Raw genomic sequence first — 18,838 nt, 5'->3', positions numbered from 1 at the left:
ATGTAGATTGAGAGAAGCGAGTAAATGCCTTGGTGGTTTAAAGAGTGTAATGAGGAATACACATTTGGGAATGGATGCGAAGAGGAGACTGTATGAAGGAGTGATTGTGCCAACAGCACTGTATGGGGCAGAAACGTGGAACATAAGAGAAGAAGAGAGAAGGAGTTTGAATGTGTTTGAGATGAGGTGTCTGAGAAGTATGGTGGGGGTTACTAGGCTAGATAGAGTGAGAAATGAGGAGGTGAGGAGGAGAACAGGGGTGAAAAAGGATTTGGGAGATAGGGTTGATGAAAGAATATTAGGATGGTTTGGACACATGGAAAGAATGAGTGAAGAAAGACTAGTAAAAGAGGTATGGAAGGCAGATGTGGAGGGAGTGAACATGAGGGGACGTCCTAGGATGAGGTGGATGGATGGGGTGAAGGGGGCTTTGGGGAAGAGGGGAATGTCTGTTGAGGAAGGAAGGGAGAGGACGGAAGACAGAGGTGAGTGGAGAATGGTTGTATATGGATGATGTTGTGACTGCATGAGGAGGAATGGGCGGGGGGGTGGGGGGTGGGGTAGTATGTGTGAGTAAATTTTGACGCAGCCCGAAGGGATTTCTCCCCGTCCTCGCCTTATATGCAAAGGGGGACGGAGAGGGGGGGTTGCCGATTAAATGAAGCGGCCTTGCTGTGGATGTACTGTGTCTTGCGACACTGCTTCTGACCCAGGGCGGTGGGCAGGGTGCAGCGATGACCCGTCATCCAGGAGGTGCTCAGATGAGAGGAAGGGTGGGAGGGGTGTGGAGTGTATTTAGGGATGAAATGGGTGGGAGTGTTTTTATGCCTTTCCCTTTTTGGCTACCTCCCTTGGAAGGGGGAAAAAGCCTTGGTATATGTATGTATGTATGTACAATGAGGGAGTAAATAAATGTGTACCAATAAAGAAGCATAATGAGAAATATATAAAATGTTGGTTCAACAAAAGATGTAGTGAGGCTAAAGCTAGGAGCAATAAAGCCTGGAAAAAATGGAAGAAAAATAGAAAAACATCCAAATAGCAAACATATAAAGTACTTAGAAACGAATATGTAAACATACGCAGGAAGGAAAAAGGGAATATGAAAGGGGTATTATAGACAAATGTAAGGACCAACCAAAACTCTTTTACAGATATGTAAATGACAAAACAAAGGACAAGCATGACATAGTAAAACTACGTGAAGGAGACAAGGAATACACAGATGATACAGAGATTGCAGATGTTATGATCAGACATTTCAAATTTGTATTTACAATCAAGAACTCTCAACCCTGGGAGAATGATCAGTTAGAAAGTTCACCCATAATGAAGGAAATAAAAATAACACAGAAGGAAATAAGAGATCAAATAAAAAGCCTAGATGTCAGAAAGTCGCACGGACCAGACGAAATTGTAAATTGGGTATTAAAAGAGTGCATAGACGAACTGACAGATAAAATACACAAGATAATAGATTTCTCATTAAAAGAGGGAAAAGTACCACAAGATTGGAAAAATGCAAACATAGTGCCAATACACAAAGGAGGAAACAGGGAAGATCCTACAAACTTTAGACCGGTGTCCCTCACAAGCAGGGTCCGACGTATATTCATATAAACATATATATATTAAATATATAATGGTATTATTTATGCTCATGATCATCTACTGGCTTATGAGCACTTTCAAATCTGTCATGGCAGAGTTGCCACTTCAAGCTATATATTTTCTTTTTCCTTTGTGCCCCTCCCCTCCCCCCAAAAAAAAATCATCTGTTATTTCATTTGTCAATTCTCATAAACCTTCTATCACAATATTAGGAAAAAATGTGAGGAAAGGTTAATGGAGGATGCCCTACCTAGTACTTATTACAGAATTAATTTCACCATGTTATCATAAAAACCAGGAATCAGTTCAGGAAAGAGAGAGACAACCTTCACCTGTGCACACTGTTCATAGCTGCTGTTGTTCCTCCCCTTTTCAGTCATCACCAAATGCTGTGACATATGCTCTTATGTCATTCCTATCTGGCCTCTGAGACTGGTAAAAGTTTATCTCAGGGCATTATCCCAGCATGACATAGCTCCTACAAAACAGTAAACCACACAAAAACACTTCCATTGACTTTTACATACATGAAGATGTACGTGCATAGTGCATACGTAGTGGATATTTATTGGACTTAAGGAGTCGGAGTCCGAAAAAAAATTCCAACTCCGACTCTGACTCTGACTCCTAGTACTCTTAGAAATCCGACTCCGATTCCCAGCTAAAACCTCCGACTCTCTCCGACTCCCCAACCCTGCTCACAAGTACAGTAGCTAAAATATGCGAAAAGATCATTAGAAGCAGATGGATCAAACATTTGGAGGAGAACAATATAATAAATCTCAAACAATTTGGTTTTAGAAGTGGAAGATTGTGCACCACAAACCTAATATGCTTTTACTCGAGACTGATTGAAATAATACAAGAAAGAAATGGTTGGGCGGACTGTGCCTTCCTGGATTAGCAAAAGGCTTTTGACAAGGTCCCACATAAAAAATTAATAAACAAAATTGAAAAAATAGGAGGAATTCAAGGCAGGCTGTTGGAATGGATGAAGGATTTTTTAAATGGAAGGAAGACGAGAGTGGTTCTTAGGGATAAAAACTTGAAATGGAAAGAAGTAAAAAGTGGCGTTCCCCAAGGCTCTGTTTTGGCCCCCTTAATGTTTGCCATATACATAAATGATATGGACAAAGGAGTGAATTGTTACATGAACTTCTTTACCGACGATGCTAAATTGCTCAAGAGAGTGAAAAGGGAAGGTTAACTCAGAGAGGGACCTAGGAGTAATCATCTCAAGTGACTTGACTCCTGACAAACATGTAAACAAGATATTTGGAGAGACTTACAATCTGTTAAGATCTATGAAAATGGCCTTCGACTACATGGATAAAGAGATAGCTAAGAAACTAATTGTTGCATTGATAAGACCGAAACTAGAATATGCTATATCATTGTGGGCACCAAGCACAAAGAAAAACACAAAGAAATTAGAAAGAATCCAGAGAGCGGCTATCAAGATGGCACCTACACTATCAAATTTGACATATGAACAAAGATTGGAGAAATTACAACTGATAACACTAGAGCAGAGAAGGGAGAGAGGCAATTTGTTGACCATCTTTAGAATTATGAAAGGAATGGAAGTTCTTGATAGAGATGACCTATTAAAATGTGACAAAACAGAAACAAGAGGACACGCAGAGAAACTAAAGAAAGACAGTTACAGAAGAGACCTGAAAAAGAACAGTTTCCCACACAGGATGATTGATGTCTGGAACAAATTGAACGGTGAAACAGTTAATGCCAGAAATATACACGAATTCAAAAGCAAACTAGATGTAGAGAGATACAAAAACAGGTCAACACGAGCATAGCTCCAGTCCCATAAAATACAACTAGGTAAATACAACTAGGTAAATACACCAAGCGAATTGAATCGATTCAATTCATGAAGAATCAACATGACTCATGAATCGTGTTGATTTGCCACACTAGTTTCAATGTAACTGTTTACACCAGACAAATAAGCAGGATCTGAATTAACTCAATTCGCCTGGTGTAAACAATTAAATTGAAACTAGTGTGGTGAATCAACTCAATTCATGAATTGTGTTGATTCTTCATGAATTGAATGATTCAATTTGCTTGGTGTAAATGCAACCTAAGGAAAGAATTAACATGAAATGACAAGCAAAGCACAAATAGGTGGAGTGAACTCAAAGAACAAGACAAATGGATGGATAGGGTAAAGGGAACTTTGGATGTATGTGGTATATCTGATGAGCAGAGAAAATTGAAGGGGGAGAAAAATAGTAAGAGACTGTGAATAGATGAAAGGATGATATGGGCTCTGGTATGTTCTTATCTTAATGAGCAGATAAGGAAGGGCATCACCATATAGTGAGGCAATGATGATAAACTAGCCTTTGGCTACCAGTCCCTACTATACAAGAGCTGTGCCTCATTGCCCTGCTTATGACCCATTCAGTATTACCCAGGGACAGGGCAACCCTTCATCCCCAAGGTACTAAAGTAGAAAGAGTGGTTGAGTTTTGTTTATGATGAGGGTGTGTGCTTTGATTTAGCCAGCTCCTTTCAAGAGGGAAAGAGCCTTTGATACATATATACCACATATGGTCACAGGAGAATATGGGAAATGCTGACCAGTGTTGTTGTCACAGACCCAAGCTAAAGAAATCTTGAGATTCCCTTGACCTATCATAGTCACTGTTCCATTTTCCCTTACCTGTTAGAGCAATTTTCGATACTGGAAGTACAAATGTCTGGACAATTTTCAACACCATTAGAACTCGCAATTGAGGATGAGGCTGTGACCAAAAGGTTCTGAAGAGGAGACAACATTTGTACAACCTGTAAAGATAAGATCTCATGAAATATAAAAAAATCCAGTCAAACTTCAGGACAAGGGAAATTAAAAATAGAGAATACACTTTTGTAGGGACCAATAACAGACACTTGCTAATGGTTGTCCAGCATGGTGGTCACTAAAGTATAATCTTGTTGTTGTCTTTATCAAGACCAGTCTATCCCCTTGCAATAAAGTGTTATTACTACATGGTACAGATATTCGTCCATGAGAGAAGGATTAGAGAAATTCAGAGTTTCTCAAGACTTGTTTATTGGAAACACAATGCAACTCTGGGTGAATCAGACTGCTGACTTAGCAGTGAAACTCAAAAAGGGCATATGTTACATTTAGAAAAATAGTGCAAAAATTAGTTTACAAAATATAATTATTACACACAGAATATTAGTATATACACTCATACATATTTACATATTGCTATTGGAAGCATGTAACTGTTATTAAAGATATAGTTGCATAATTAATTGATACAGGAAATTATATATGCTGTGCATAAACTAAAGAAAACAATTTCTTGAAGGCTCGACGTTGCTACACCCTTCCCTCCATGTGGAGGTAAAGCCCGAAGGGAACGACATTTAGAGTCTGGGCCAGGCCAAAGATTCTCTATCACCTTAACCCAGGGCCCTCACATAGGTGGGGATGGGGGGTGGGGGCATATGCCCTGGGGTGGCACATTTAGGGGGTCGGCAATTCTAGTCTGGACATGCCGCCCACAAGGCTGACAAAATAATTATAATAAAAAAAAAGGTCAAAGGAGCCCTGAATATTTTACCGTAATATATGAATTTTGCATTAGAATCAACAGAATATGAAATATTTTTTCCCTTATCCTTCCTGCAATAGGGACCTTGAATACAAATTTTAAAATACGTTTAATTATTTCGCAAGCCAATAGCTAAAACAGGCTGTAAGGGATGGTGGAGGAGAGGGTGTCACTGAGAACTTTGCCCCGGGGTGGCACTTTGCCCCGGGGTGGCATTTTGCCCCCAGGCAGCACTTAGGCATGTAAGGGCTTCGACTTAACCACTTCGGTACGATGACATCTATGTATTTACCTAGTTGTATTATACGGGAAGGGAGCTATGCTCGTAGTGACCTGTCTTTGTATCTTTCAGCATCTGGTTTCTTCTTAAATTCTTGTATGGTTTTTGCACATACTATTTTTTCCATCTAATTTGTTCCAGACATCTATCACTCTGTGTGGAAAGCTATTCTTTTTCAGATCTCTTCTATAACTATCCCTTTTGAATTTCTTTTCATGTCCTCTTGGTTTTCTTCTGTCCCACTTTAATAAATCTTCTCTGTCAAGGACCTCCATACCTTTCATGATTCTGTAAATGACCAGTAGATCTCTTTTTTTCTCTTTGTTCCAGGGTTGTTAGTTCCAGTTGGGACAATCTTTGTTCGTATATCAATTTTGAAAGTGTTGGTGCCATCTTTGTCATTGCTCTTTAGATTCTTTCTAATTTCGTTATATTCTTTTTTGTGTTGGGTGTCACAGCATACTCCTATCTTGGTCTTATCAGTATGACTAATATTTTCTTAACCATTTCTTCATCCATGTAGTTAAAGGCCACCTTTATTGTTCTTAGTAAATTGTAGATTTCTCCAACTATTTTGTTTATATGCTTGTCTGGTGACATGTCTTTGTTAATAATTACTCCTAGGTCTTTTTCTGAGCTAACTTTTGTTACTTCCTTTGTACCAACCTTATATTGCCCTGATATTCTATTTTTACTTTTTTCCAAACTCCATTATAGTGCATTTCTTGATGTTTAAGTTCACCTCCCATTTTTGGCCCCATTTCCAGTCTCTGTCCAGAACTCTCTGAAGTCATTCACAGTCTTTCTCTGTCCTTACTTTCTTTAGTAGTTTTGTGTCATCTGCAAAGAAGTTCATATAACATTCAACACCTTCATCCATGTCATTTATATACTGTATATGGCAAACATTATTGGAGTTAGTACAGAACCTTTTGTATCATTTCTTCCCAGGTCAAGTTTTTGTCTCTAACTACCACCCTCATTTTTCTCCCATTCAAGAAATCTTCCATCCATTTCATTAAGTTTCCTTGTACACCTCTTGTTGTTTCAAGTTTTCTTATAAGTTTTTTGTGTGGTACTTTATCAAATGCCTTTTGTAAATCTAGAAAGGCACAATCAGCCCATCTATCCCTTTCTTGTATTATGTCTATTACATACATACATATACCAAAGGCTTTTTCCCCCTAACACGGGGGGGGGGGGGGGGGTAGCCAACAAGAAAAAGGCATAGAAACCACTTCCACCCATTTCATTTCCCATACACTCCACTCCCCTCCCTCCCTCCTATCTTGGCACCTCCTGGATGACGGGTCATCCCTGCATCCTGTCCACTGCCCTGGGTCAGAAGCAGTGTCACAAGACACAGCACATCCACAGCAAGGCTGCTTCATAAATTTGGCGACTCCCCCTCTCCATCCCCTCATACAGGAAAGGAGAAGACGGGGAGAAATCCCTTTGGGCTGCATCAAATTTTTTCTCACACATACTACCTCACCCCCCATCCCCCACCCACTCCCCCTCATGCATCACAAGCCTCATCTATACACAACCCTTCTCCATTCACCCCTATCTTCTGTCCTCTTCCGTCCTTCCTCCACAGACATTCCTCTCTTTTGTAAAGCCCCTTTCACCCCATCCATCCATCTCATCCATCCATCCATCCTAGGAAGCCCCCTCATATTCACTTCTTCCACCTCCGCCTTCCATATTTCTTTTACTAATCTTTCTTCACTTATTCTTTCCATGTGTCCAAACCATCCTAATACTCTTTCATCAACCCTATCTCCCAGCTCCCTTTCCACCCCTGTTCTCCTCCTCACCACCTCATTTCTCACTCTATCTCGCCTAGTAACCCCTATCATACTTCTCAGACATTTCATCTCAAACACATTCAAACTCCTTCTCTCTTCCTCTCTCATGTTCCATGTTTCTGCCCCATACCTTTCTGTTGGCACAATCACTCCTTCATATAACCTCCTCTCAGCATCCATTCCCAGATGTCTGTTTCTCATTATACTTTTTAATCCACCAAGGCAATTACTCGCTTCTCTTAATCTACATTCTACCTCCACCCCCACTTCTCCCTTTCCTGTCACATTCACACCCATGCATCTGAAACTATCAACTTCCTCCAGTTTCTCATCCTTAATGCTCACTTCCAGCCTACTGTCACTCTCTCCCCTTGTACATCTCATCACCTTACTTTTGCCCACATTTATCTTCAGCTTCCTTCTTTCACACACCTTCTCAAACTCTGTCACTAACTTCCTCAATCCCTCCTCTGATCCTGCTACAAGCGCAGTGTTGTCAGCAAACAACAACTGGCTCACCTTCCCAATTGGTGTCTTGTATTCCAATTGATCCACAATTTCAGGCTCTGACATAAATATTAAGTCTAGTCTCGACAGTTCTTCATTGTTTCTATATCTGGTATTCTCCTTTACCCACTGAGTCATTGTATATTCAATGGTCATATCCAGTAGTATATTTCCCCAAAGGTCCTCTCCACCTTTCACTGTCATCTCTTCCCAACATATTTCTTTGGAGTTAAAGTCACCCATGATTACTATGTTTCCTCCTTCTTTTAGTAATTCATTTAATGCATTCTGGAGTAGTCACTCTCAGTCCAAGAATATGTTTTTGGGGGTACATATATCACGACAAATTTTCTACTTTTCATGTCGCTGTTTTCAACTTTTATCATAATCAATTCCACTTTATTATTTCCTTCTGTTATCTTTGTCATCTTTAAACCTATTTCAATCAAAAACATGACTCCTCTACCCTGTTTCTCCTTTCTATTTCTTATTCAATATATAGACCTTGTCCTACAGTATTAAGTGGACCTTTTAGTTTCGTCTTTACAATTCCCATTATATCCAGTTTCTCTTCTTCCAGATAGTTGTTTAATTCATTTAATCCTCAAATCATTGGTGTACATTATTTTTAATTTTTTCCTTTCTTTTTTGTATTTTATGTTTCCTTTTTTTTATATACCATTTTCTCAGCCTCAGATCCAGTACTAAAAAAAAAACTCATTCTTTTCAGTCTCTGTTCTTTTCTCATTTTATTCATTTGTTTCAATTCTTAGTGTCTTTTCCTTCTCTTTTTCCTCATCACACATTTCTTTCTTTTTTGCTTTTTGCTGACTTTGCTGTTCTAGATAGTACTTCTGCTGTCATTTGAGATCTTAGTTTAATTTTTAGTGGTCTTTAGTGGTATAATTTTTAGTGGTGTGAATGTGTTATTGTGCACATGTGTGTTACCTAACCACAAAATTTTTATCCATACACCCTCTACCTTTCCTAAACCCACACTGCTCCTCCCCAATCACTCCCTTTGTTCCTCTCTTAATCTTCTCAATTAAAGCCCTCCTAAAAGCCTTTCCCACTATGCTCAACAAACTAATCCCTCTAAAACAACTACATTCACATTTATTCCCTTTTCTTTTGTAAAACAGAACTATACAAGCACTCCTCCAGTCCTCTGGCATATTCCTCTCCTTTAGGCACACATGGAACAACCTTATCAGCCAATCCACTCTAACCTTTCCTCCCTTTCTCAGACACTGCATGACACCCATCCAACCCAGGTGCCTTACCAGCTTTCATTACTTTCAATGCTCATTGAACCTCATCTTTTCCTATAGTCCTGTCATTTTCCTCTCCCAAGACCCTATATATTCCTCTTCCTGGCTCACCCTACTGCCATAATCAATCAATCCCTAATCTCCACATTCAACAGCTCTATGAAACACTCTATCCCTCTTCCCCTTACTACTTTCACTTCCATTAACACCTGTCCATCTACATCCTGTATCTTTTCCTATCTTCTTGACTCTTCCTACTCTTCACTTCCTTCCAAAACACCTTTATATATATATATATATATATATATACACATATATAAACATATATAAAAATATATATATACATATACGTATATATATATACATATACATATATATATACAGTGAGACCTCTCATTAAAGGACGTTAATTAGCTGTGTTTGCGGTGTTTTCGCTGTGTTTTTGGTGCTGTTGTTTAGTGCACAGAATTACTATGCCACCCAGGAACCACTCCAAAACACTGAAAACAAAGCGAAAACACTGCAAACACAGCTAATTAACGTCCGTTAATGAGAGGTCTCACTGTATATATATATATATATATTTTTCTTTTTCTTTTTTTTCTTTCTTTTTTTTCTGTCAAACTTGTACCCCATTTTACATCTGCACTCACTCCTCTCTGCCTCCTTTACCATATGTTTTGCTTCTCCTCTCTTCTTGTATTTCTCATGTGTTTTCCTGGTTCTACCTTGCAACCAAGCCTCATATGCTTTCTTCTTCTCTTCCAACACCAATCTTCATCCCACCATTTACTACCCTTCCTTCTTTCCCCCCCCACCCTCCTCATCCCACATACCATTTTGTCACTTCCTCCTTGAAACATACCCATTCTTCTTCTACTCCAACTTCTTTATCCCTCACATTACTGCAGGTTTCCAGTCAGCAGAACCCAAGGGTACAATTAATATGACTGAATTCTCTGCCTGCAACACTTATTCACATTTCTTTTCAATGAGACTTCTTGTATTGGGGAAGATCAAGTGTAGGTCAAATATGAGCCCAGTACAGTGAGATTTTTGTTCGGTGGTAGTTTCTGGTCAATCAATTGATAGAATACTTTTTAGATTTGTGGCTGTACAAATTGAGTAGTGTAAATGGATGACATCCTGTTTTGTAATAGCCAATGTTTCTGATCTACTAAAATTAATTGTTGCCTTAAGTTTCACTGATGGGAACAATCCATAAGAACCACTCAAGTACATTTCCACAACTTGGTTCCTAACAATCAGTAAAACAGATATTTTGCAAACTACATAAAATAAAGAATTGAGATGCTCCAAATACCTGCACTTAAGATACCAAAATCATCCCCATAAGATATATGAAAATAATAGGTACACACTTCAATGCTAGAATCCTCAAGCCCACTCACCAAAATCATTACATCATGCAAGCACAACAGGTTGAATGTAAATAAAAAAATAATAAATATATAAATAAATCAATAAACAAACATATAAATAAAATACAAGCAGCTTACTACTTGAATATATATAACCTACTACCTGTACCATACAATATATCCATGCAAAAACACATTCACACCCAGATTACCAAATTCAATACTCCAAAGCACCTCATCAACCCCCACCCCTGACATCAACTTAATAGGAAAATCCTCCCAAGAGAAGCAAGAACAATTCTAGCATGCTTGTGTTCAAGACATCCTCCATCTCTAAAACAGTACCAGCAAAGAACAAACCTGGCCAAAGAATAAAACTGTCCTAGATGCAGTCATCACATAAAGGACACTGAGCACCCCATCTTACACTATCCCATGACAACATATTTCTTATAAAAGACCTATGGGTCTTCTAAAACAGTACCAGCAAAAATAAGGCCTGGCCAAAGAATAAAACTGTCCTAGATGCAGTCATCACATAAAGGCTACTGAGCACCCCATCTTTCACTATCCCAAGACAACAAAATATTTCTTATAAAAGACCTATGGGTCCGTCCAGTGGCCAATGCTAGTTAGCTGGGAGGCATGGGTCTCCTGCAAGAGAGATCTGGGGCAGTGGATTGAGTGATTACTCGCTAAAAACATGAGGCCCCACAGTAATCAGCAGCTGTTCTTGGGCCCTCCCACAGATCTCTTTGGAAAGAATTACTGAATTACTGTCTGTGCTGTGTATGAGTGAGTATATCTTCATGTCACCAACTAGTATGAGATGGTGTTGCTAGTTGTCAGTTTTTATGTGAAAAAGGGTAAGAAAAACATAGGTGACAGAAATAATTTATCATAACTATCACCTAAGTTTCAGTGACAGGGAATCTAAAAACCTACAGTAATCAGCAACAGTCCTTGGGACCTCCCAAAGGTCTCCCTGTGAACAAACATAGGACTGTTTTCTGTATTATCCCAAGTTTCTCCCTGTGAACATAGGACTGTTTTCTGTATTATATTAGTGTGGGTCTGATTTTGTGTCTGGTTGGTAAGAGGAGGGGAGGAGTCATCAGTCATCATTTTTTTCTGTAAAAGGTGGAGGAAAGATAACTGAAGCTAATGGAGATCTAAGCCCCAGTCCTGAGACAATGTACCACAAATTTTATCTCCAATTGGAGATGAGGGTGTTGACAGGGTCTGAAGACAAAAGATGGTAAGATTGTTTCTTTTTTATTACCATCAAGCAGGAACATCATAAGTAGGTACCAATTAGTTGGTCCTTCCAAATCTGATGTGATGTATAATATCAAGATGAAGAAAAACCACAAGGTTTGAAATGAAAACCCAAAGGATAATTATGAAATATGTGAATGCTCATCCTATATGTTTTTACCTTTACAGTAAAGAACTCTAGAGAAAACTTACTGAATCTCTTCTTATTCTATAAAAGAAAAGCCTCAGCAGATAGGCAATTAATTCAATCAATTCTATAAACAATTCCCACATAAGCTTCTTACCTCAACAGATGCAAGAAATGAAGAATGCTCTTGAGTCAGAACTTGGCCAAGAATCTCAATTACAGGAGCATGGGAGTCCCAAGTGACTACAGTTAAACGTGAGTGCTTTACTTTACCATTCAGATGATTTGCTAAAAAAAAAAAAAAAAAAATTATGCATAATTTCCTTAATGGTTAGTGGGTCAACAATGTTACCAACTACATATACACATCAAATATGATAATATAGGCTTCAAATATATATATGAACATATTCTAAAGTGAGCAATAATTACATTCTCTATTTACTGAAACCACCAGGAAACTTTCAAAAGTCTATATTAATTATAAAGCAGCCCCTACACAGATGAGGTTCTGAGTTAAGTTCTTTAGTCCTGGGCCTACTCATCACATGAATAAAGTCAACTGGTATGGGCTGGACCATAAGTTATGCAGTGCACCATCATGTTGTGAGGATTAACAAGACCAGGATTACTTGGGAAGGCAGAAAAAGAGAATGATGATGAGTATGAGGGCAAACATAGTAACGGAGAAGGAAAGAAATATGTCATACAAGAAAGACAGCTAAGTGTCATACATGAAAGACAGCTAAAGTGTAAAAGAAATGAGAGGGAAGATGAAATTATACAGGAGCACTGGGCAGAAAGGGGAAGGAGAAATTAAGTGCTTCACTTATGGTCTTGGGGTTCCTATCACAGAAATCCTCCAACACTGAAAGCCAGCAATGGTCATTACCAACACATATCTTTTATCAAATTTCTATTCTCAGTCCAGGGAATGATAGCCAAGGCTGCCCTACTCACCCTCAGTAGGGGTCAGGAAAGATGGTGACAGCCTCTTACAGGTCTGTAGTATAATAAATTGAGAAGGAAAAGGAGGGAACGAGGGCAGTTGAATTAGGTACAGAGGATAAAGTAAAATGTACAGATGTTAATAGAAGTGAAAGGACTAAGGGAAAGATGAATAAAGCATTTCAGAGAGTTGTTGAATGTGGAGGTGGACAGGGAGGGATTGATTGTGGCAGTGGGAGGGGCTGAGAAAATGACTGATGGAGGAAGATGAAAGGGCAATAGTAACAGATTGTCTAGCAAAGAGAAGACCTCATGAACAGGTGGTCATGAATTTGATTCCTGGGACCCACTGTGGGTTTCCTTTGCTGGTTCCTGACAACCCTCGCCAGGCAATGAGGCAACCAATCATGGACCAAAACAAAACAGTGGCTTGCTGCAACTGATAGGGCTTGCCCTACCTGGAATTTCTTTCTTCCCACTTTGTGCTAGTGAGAGTGTGAGTTTTTGTTGTAATAGATTGGCTAGTGAGGTTACTTAATGTGTGCCTCAGGATGAGGAATGTGCTGGAAGACTAGGAGAGTACTTGTAGTTCCATTTTACAGAAGAAGAGGACAAATTTAAAAATAGTAGTTTTTAGAGGACTCAGTTTCTTGAGCATATGGGAGGGTTAGAACAGAATTAGAAGAGAAACAGAAGGAGTAATTGAAGATGAAAAGTGTGGGTTTAAGAAAGGTAGAGGCTGCATGGATAAAGTTTTTGTGGTAAGGCAGATATATGAGAAGTTTTTGGCAAAAGGTAAAGAAGTTTTTAGGTCTTTTGTGAACCTAGAGAAGGCTTATGACAAGGTAGAGAGTAAGGCATTATGGGAGGTGTTGTAAATGTATATATTAGGGCAGCGGTATCTTTTTTGGCACCTATACCCCTTGATATCTCAGAAAATTTTCTCATACCCCCATCCAATATAAATACAATGCAAACATATGAAAAGGATTAGCAATACAAACCTTGCTGAGAAATTATTAGATATATTCAATTACTGAACAAAGGTACTTTTTTATTTCAATTCAAAAATGTCAATAGTAGGATACAATGAATGTACTGAGAGGTGTAGCGATAAAGTTAAATAAAAAAAAAAGTTAACCTGGATACATTACCTTGAGTATTTGTGTCATCACATATAACATTCAAAACTTCTATTAGACCAGTGTTCAAGTCCTCTGCCTGGTAAATTCTATCTTTGGTGCCAATCCTGAACATCATAAAGCACTTGTTAAACTAATTACAAAGTCAAAGTTCAGTAATCAACAATGTAAATGGGTATGTAAACAGGAAAATTGAAGAAATTATGAGAACCAAGCTGGAATGGTAACTTTATATTAATTACAAGCTACTATGACACCACCTTGGTCATGATGAATCAATAATAATGAAACAAGATGGTAGGCCATCTACGGTATGATTCAAGTTAAATTGCCACCATCTTTCAAGGACATAAGCATCATTCTCTGGCAGTTGATATTCAGCATTTACAATTTTCAATATTTGGCCATAATAATTTTTCATGATTTGTTAAATTTCCAAAGCGTTTTTTAAGTCAACTGGGAGTCTGTTTGAATAGATTTTAGGCACAATTTTCATGCAATCTAGCTCCTATAATTTCATCGAGATGCTCACTAGCCAGAGATGGTGGAGGGAGATGGGAGGTAAGCCATTTGTCTGCCAATGACATTGAGCTTAAAGTGGGATCAGAGGAGGATCTATGGCAATTAGGGAAAGATTTTAGGAAGATATGTGATTGGAGGAAGTTGAAATGAAATGTGAGTGAAACAGAAGTGCTGAGATGTGCAAGGGGAGACAGTAGCAGTACATTGGAAGTATGTTGCAGTGGATGGGGGTTAGAGGAAGTAGATATTTTTAAATATTAAGGGTCACATGTAGCAGGATATGGAAGAGCAGAGGTGGAGGTAACCTGTAGAAATGGAAGCAAGTAAATGTCTTGTGGGAATGAAAAGTATCATGAGAAACTATCTGGGATTGGACACAAGAGAAGATATAAAGGGGTGACTGTGCTTACAACTCTGTATATAGTGGAGACTTGGAATTTAAGAGAGGTAGAAAAGAGAATTTTATATGTATTTACCTGATCATAGTATACAGGAAAGGAGCAATGTTCATTGGGTCCTGTCTCTTGTTCTCTAATTTTTTAGCATACCTAGCCTCGAATGCATTTCAGTTCCAACTTCACCTATATCCTTGATTTCCAACTATCATAATTAGATTTGAACTCATGTAGTGTTTGAGCTTGTGGAATTCCACAAGTGTTTGCAACAATAATGTTTCAGGTCTATCAATGACATGATGGAGGGTCCAACAAGCTATGCCAACATGATAATTTTTATGACAGTCACATGTACAATTCGAACCCACTGCTTTCAGCCACCGTAAGATTAACCTTCATGGGTGGCCAAAAGCAGTGGGTTTGAATCCTACATGCAACTGTCATAGAAATGATCAGATTGATGCTGCTGTTACTAACAAATTTCTCTCTATGCCAACATGTTTGCAGATGACACAAAAATCATGAGAAGAGTGGTAAATGAGGACAGTAGACTATTGCAAAAAGATCTAGACACTATTTTTGCATGGAGCCAAGAATGAGAAATGAAATGCAAAACCAAAAAATGCAAAGTACTGGACATTGGCAATAGTGGCAAAAGGCTACCCTTAAACTACTCCTTGGGAAGTGGACCCACTACAAAAGCAAATGAGGAGAAAGCTTTGGGAGTGTTGATTAAAGACAACCTGTCACCTGGCAGAATATCAGCAGGATTGTGGGAGAGACATAAGAACTACTGCAGAAGATTAAATTGGCATTCTACTATATGGATACAGAGATGATAAAAAAACTCATTGAAGCCCTGATCTGCCCAAGACTGAAACATGTCAGTAGTATAGTCCACACACAGAGAGAAGGATATAAGCAAAATTGAGAGAATACAAAAAGCAGCAACCAAACTGGTCCCCAGCCTGGTAGGTAGATATGAGGAAAAATTAAAAGTACTGGGTCTGCCAATTCTGAAAGACTGAAGAGAAAGATGTGACAGGATTACAGTATTCAGGTCACTAAAGGCGATAAATTGTATGGACAGAATAGATCTCCTGATTAAAGATTGGAGGGCTTTAAAAGGTCTTGGAAACAAATTAAGGAAGACCATATTTCTACAGGATGTGAAGAAATACAGTTTTCCATATAGATATATAAATATGTGGAATAGCTTAGAATATGATATAGCCCAAGCTCAAGCAATACACGAGTTCAAATCTAAATATGATACAGTGAGTCCTCCTTATACAGTAATTCTTTATCCGGTAAATTCACAGTTATGGTATTTGGTAATTACTACCCTTGATTCTATTTACAGTAAGAAAAATTCATAGATACAGTATCCACTAGATATTTTGAAGAGGAAAGAGCAGGGAGAAGGTACGTCTGCCATATCCTATTATTACATGTTATAATGGGTTCGGTATATGGTAATTTCAATTTGCGGTAAGGTTTTCAGGAACGCATATGTACTGTATAACGAGGACTTACTGTAATTGGAAATCAAAGATATAGATTAAGTTGAAACTATACTTGAACCTAAGTCTAGGTATGTTAGAAAATTAGACCCAACAAGTATGGCTCCTTTCCTGTATACTACAATTAGGTAAATACACATATGAGGAAAAACTAAAAGTTCTGGGTATGCCAACTTTGAAAAATCGAAGAAATAGAGGTGATATGATTACAGTATTCAGGTCACTAAAGGGAATAGATTGCATTGACAGAAGAGATCTCCTGATTAAAGATGGCAGAGCTTTAAGAGGTTATGGGAGCAAATCAAGAAAGGGCACATGTCGAAAGGATGTGAAGAAATACAGTTTTCCATATAGATGCATAAATACTTGGAATAGCTTAGAAGGTGATATAGACCAAGCTCAAGCAATACATGAGTTCAAATCTAAATATGATAACTGGAAATCAGGGATATAGATTAAGTTGGAACTACATGAATTTGAGTCTAGGTATGTTAGAAAATTAGAGAATAGGAGACGGGACCCAACAAACATTGCTCCTTTCCTGTATACTACAATTAGATAAATACACACACACACACATGTGGACATGACTCATGGAGCAGTGGTAGAGTTCCCACGTAACACTATGGCAGTCCGGGTTCGAATCCTGCCCAGGGCTGAAATCATTTCAGTATTGCTGCACTCCAACTCTTGTGGATGGGGAGTTGGGGTATGTGTGGATGTAATGTCACAGCATTATCCATGGATCGGTCATATATGAACTCTGAGCCCTCTTCTGAGAGGGAAATAGCTGTTGATCACAGGTCCAACATGTGATCCAAGACCATGGTGAATCACATATATAGTGCAAGGTTCTGCAGGGTTGTTTCAGGAATGGAGGCCTAGAGCTGGCAAATAGCGGATTCCAACTGTGGCACTGATGAGGTGTCCATGTCACGTAATTTTCTTTTCATTAAACCCCAAAGGTTTTCTATCGGGTTAATATCGGGACTGTTACCTGGCCAGTCTTTAATATAACTCACTTCACAGTCTCTTAGCCAGTCTGTCACAAGTTTGGCCATGTGAGCAGGTGCTCCATCCTGCATAAAAACCTCGGCCTTGGTCTCCTCAAAACAGTCAGGAAGATAGTCAGCCAATAACTCCAGATAGTTATACTGATTTACTTTTTCATTAGCAGGGAGTATAACCAGCTTGCCAACACCATATGTAAATCCTGCCCAAACCATAAGCGAGGCAGGGTACTTGACGACCTTGTTCGTGAAGCAAGGTTTCAAGGGGTCATCACCAGGCTTGCGGTAGACCTTGGCTACTGGGGTGCCAGTCACTGTGAAAGTCGATTCATCACTCCACAAGACTATTTTCAAGTTACCAGTGCGGGCACGTTAACTTTTATAATTCAGGTCATCGTTTAGTTGTTAAACGTCTAAAATTTGCCAGTCACCGTAAAAGTCGATTCGTCACTCCAGAATACTGTTTTCCACTGTTCATCTGTCCATGTTGAATATTTCTTGGCAAATCTTAGACGTTTAACAACTACACGATGACCTGAATTATAAAAGTTACCGTGCCCGCACTACTCCTTGGGTTACTCGTCGGCAAGTTGTTAAACGTCTAAAATTTGCCAAGAAATATTCAACATGGACAGATGAACAGTGGAAAACAGTCTTCTGGAGTGACGAATCGATTTTCAGTGACTGGCACCCCAGCAGCCAAGGTCTACTGCAAGCCTGGTGATGACCCCTTGAAACCTCGCTTCACGAACAAGGTTGTCAAGCACCCTGCCTCGCTTATGGTTTGGGCAGGATTTACGTATTAAAGTGTTGGCAAGCTGGTTGTACTCCCTGCTAATGAAAAAGAAAATCAGTATAACAATCTGGAGTTATTGGCAGACTATCTTCCTGACTGTTTTGAGGAGACCAAGGCCAAGGTTTTTATGCAGGATGGAGCACCTGCTCACATGGCCAAACTTGTGACAGACTGACTAAGAGACTGCGAAGTGAGTTATATTAAAGACTGGCCAGGTAACAGTCCTGATATTAACCCGATAGAAAACCTTTGGGGTTTAATGAAAAGAAAATTACGTGACATGGACACCTCATCAGTGCCACAGTTGGAATCCGCTATTCGCTAGCTCTGGGCCTCCATTCCTGAAACAACCCTGCAGAACCTTGCGCAATCAGTTCCAGGATGTCTCCAGAAGGTGATACAGAGGAAGGGATATTCATTTTAACCAATTTCTATATGTAAGTACCATAATTTGCATTATTTCATATATTTTCACATGCAAACTAACCTACACCTTCAGATTACAGGTTTCATTAAGGGCGGCATCATTACTTTCCACGCATACTGTATATGTATATATATATATATATATATATATATATGTATATATATATATATATATATATATATATATATATATATATATATATATACGTATAT

At 38.8% G+C, this 18,838-nt stretch overlaps 1 protein-coding gene across 1 annotated transcript in view; it reads right to left on the bottom strand.

Moving 5' to 3' along the window:
• The window catches only part of LOC143032253 (uncharacterized), a 41,862-nt gene extending 23,244 nt beyond the window's left edge, over positions 1-18,618 (bottom strand). Inside the window, exons 1-5 of the mRNA XM_076196725.1 lie at positions 18,561-18,618; positions 17,416-17,747; positions 13,966-14,086; positions 12,021-12,151; positions 4,301-4,425 (exon numbers count right to left, since the gene is read on the bottom strand). Of these exons, the coding sequence (XP_076052840.1) occupies positions 4,301-4,425; positions 12,021-12,151; positions 13,966-14,086; positions 17,416-17,747; positions 18,561-18,618 (767 nt within the window). The remainder of the gene's footprint in view (positions 1-4,300; positions 4,426-12,020; positions 12,152-13,965; positions 14,087-17,415; positions 17,748-18,560) is intronic.
• Between the last annotated feature and the right edge of the window lie 220 nt (positions 18,619-18,838).

This window comes from Oratosquilla oratoria, chromosome 13 (genome assembly GCF_046742065.1).
Source record: "Oratosquilla oratoria isolate Oo_2021 chromosome 13, ASM4674206v1, whole genome shotgun sequence".
Lineage (NCBI taxonomy): Eukaryota > Metazoa > Arthropoda > Malacostraca > Stomatopoda > Squillidae > Oratosquilla > Oratosquilla oratoria.
This window is presented reverse-complemented; position numbering and strand designations above follow the sequence as displayed.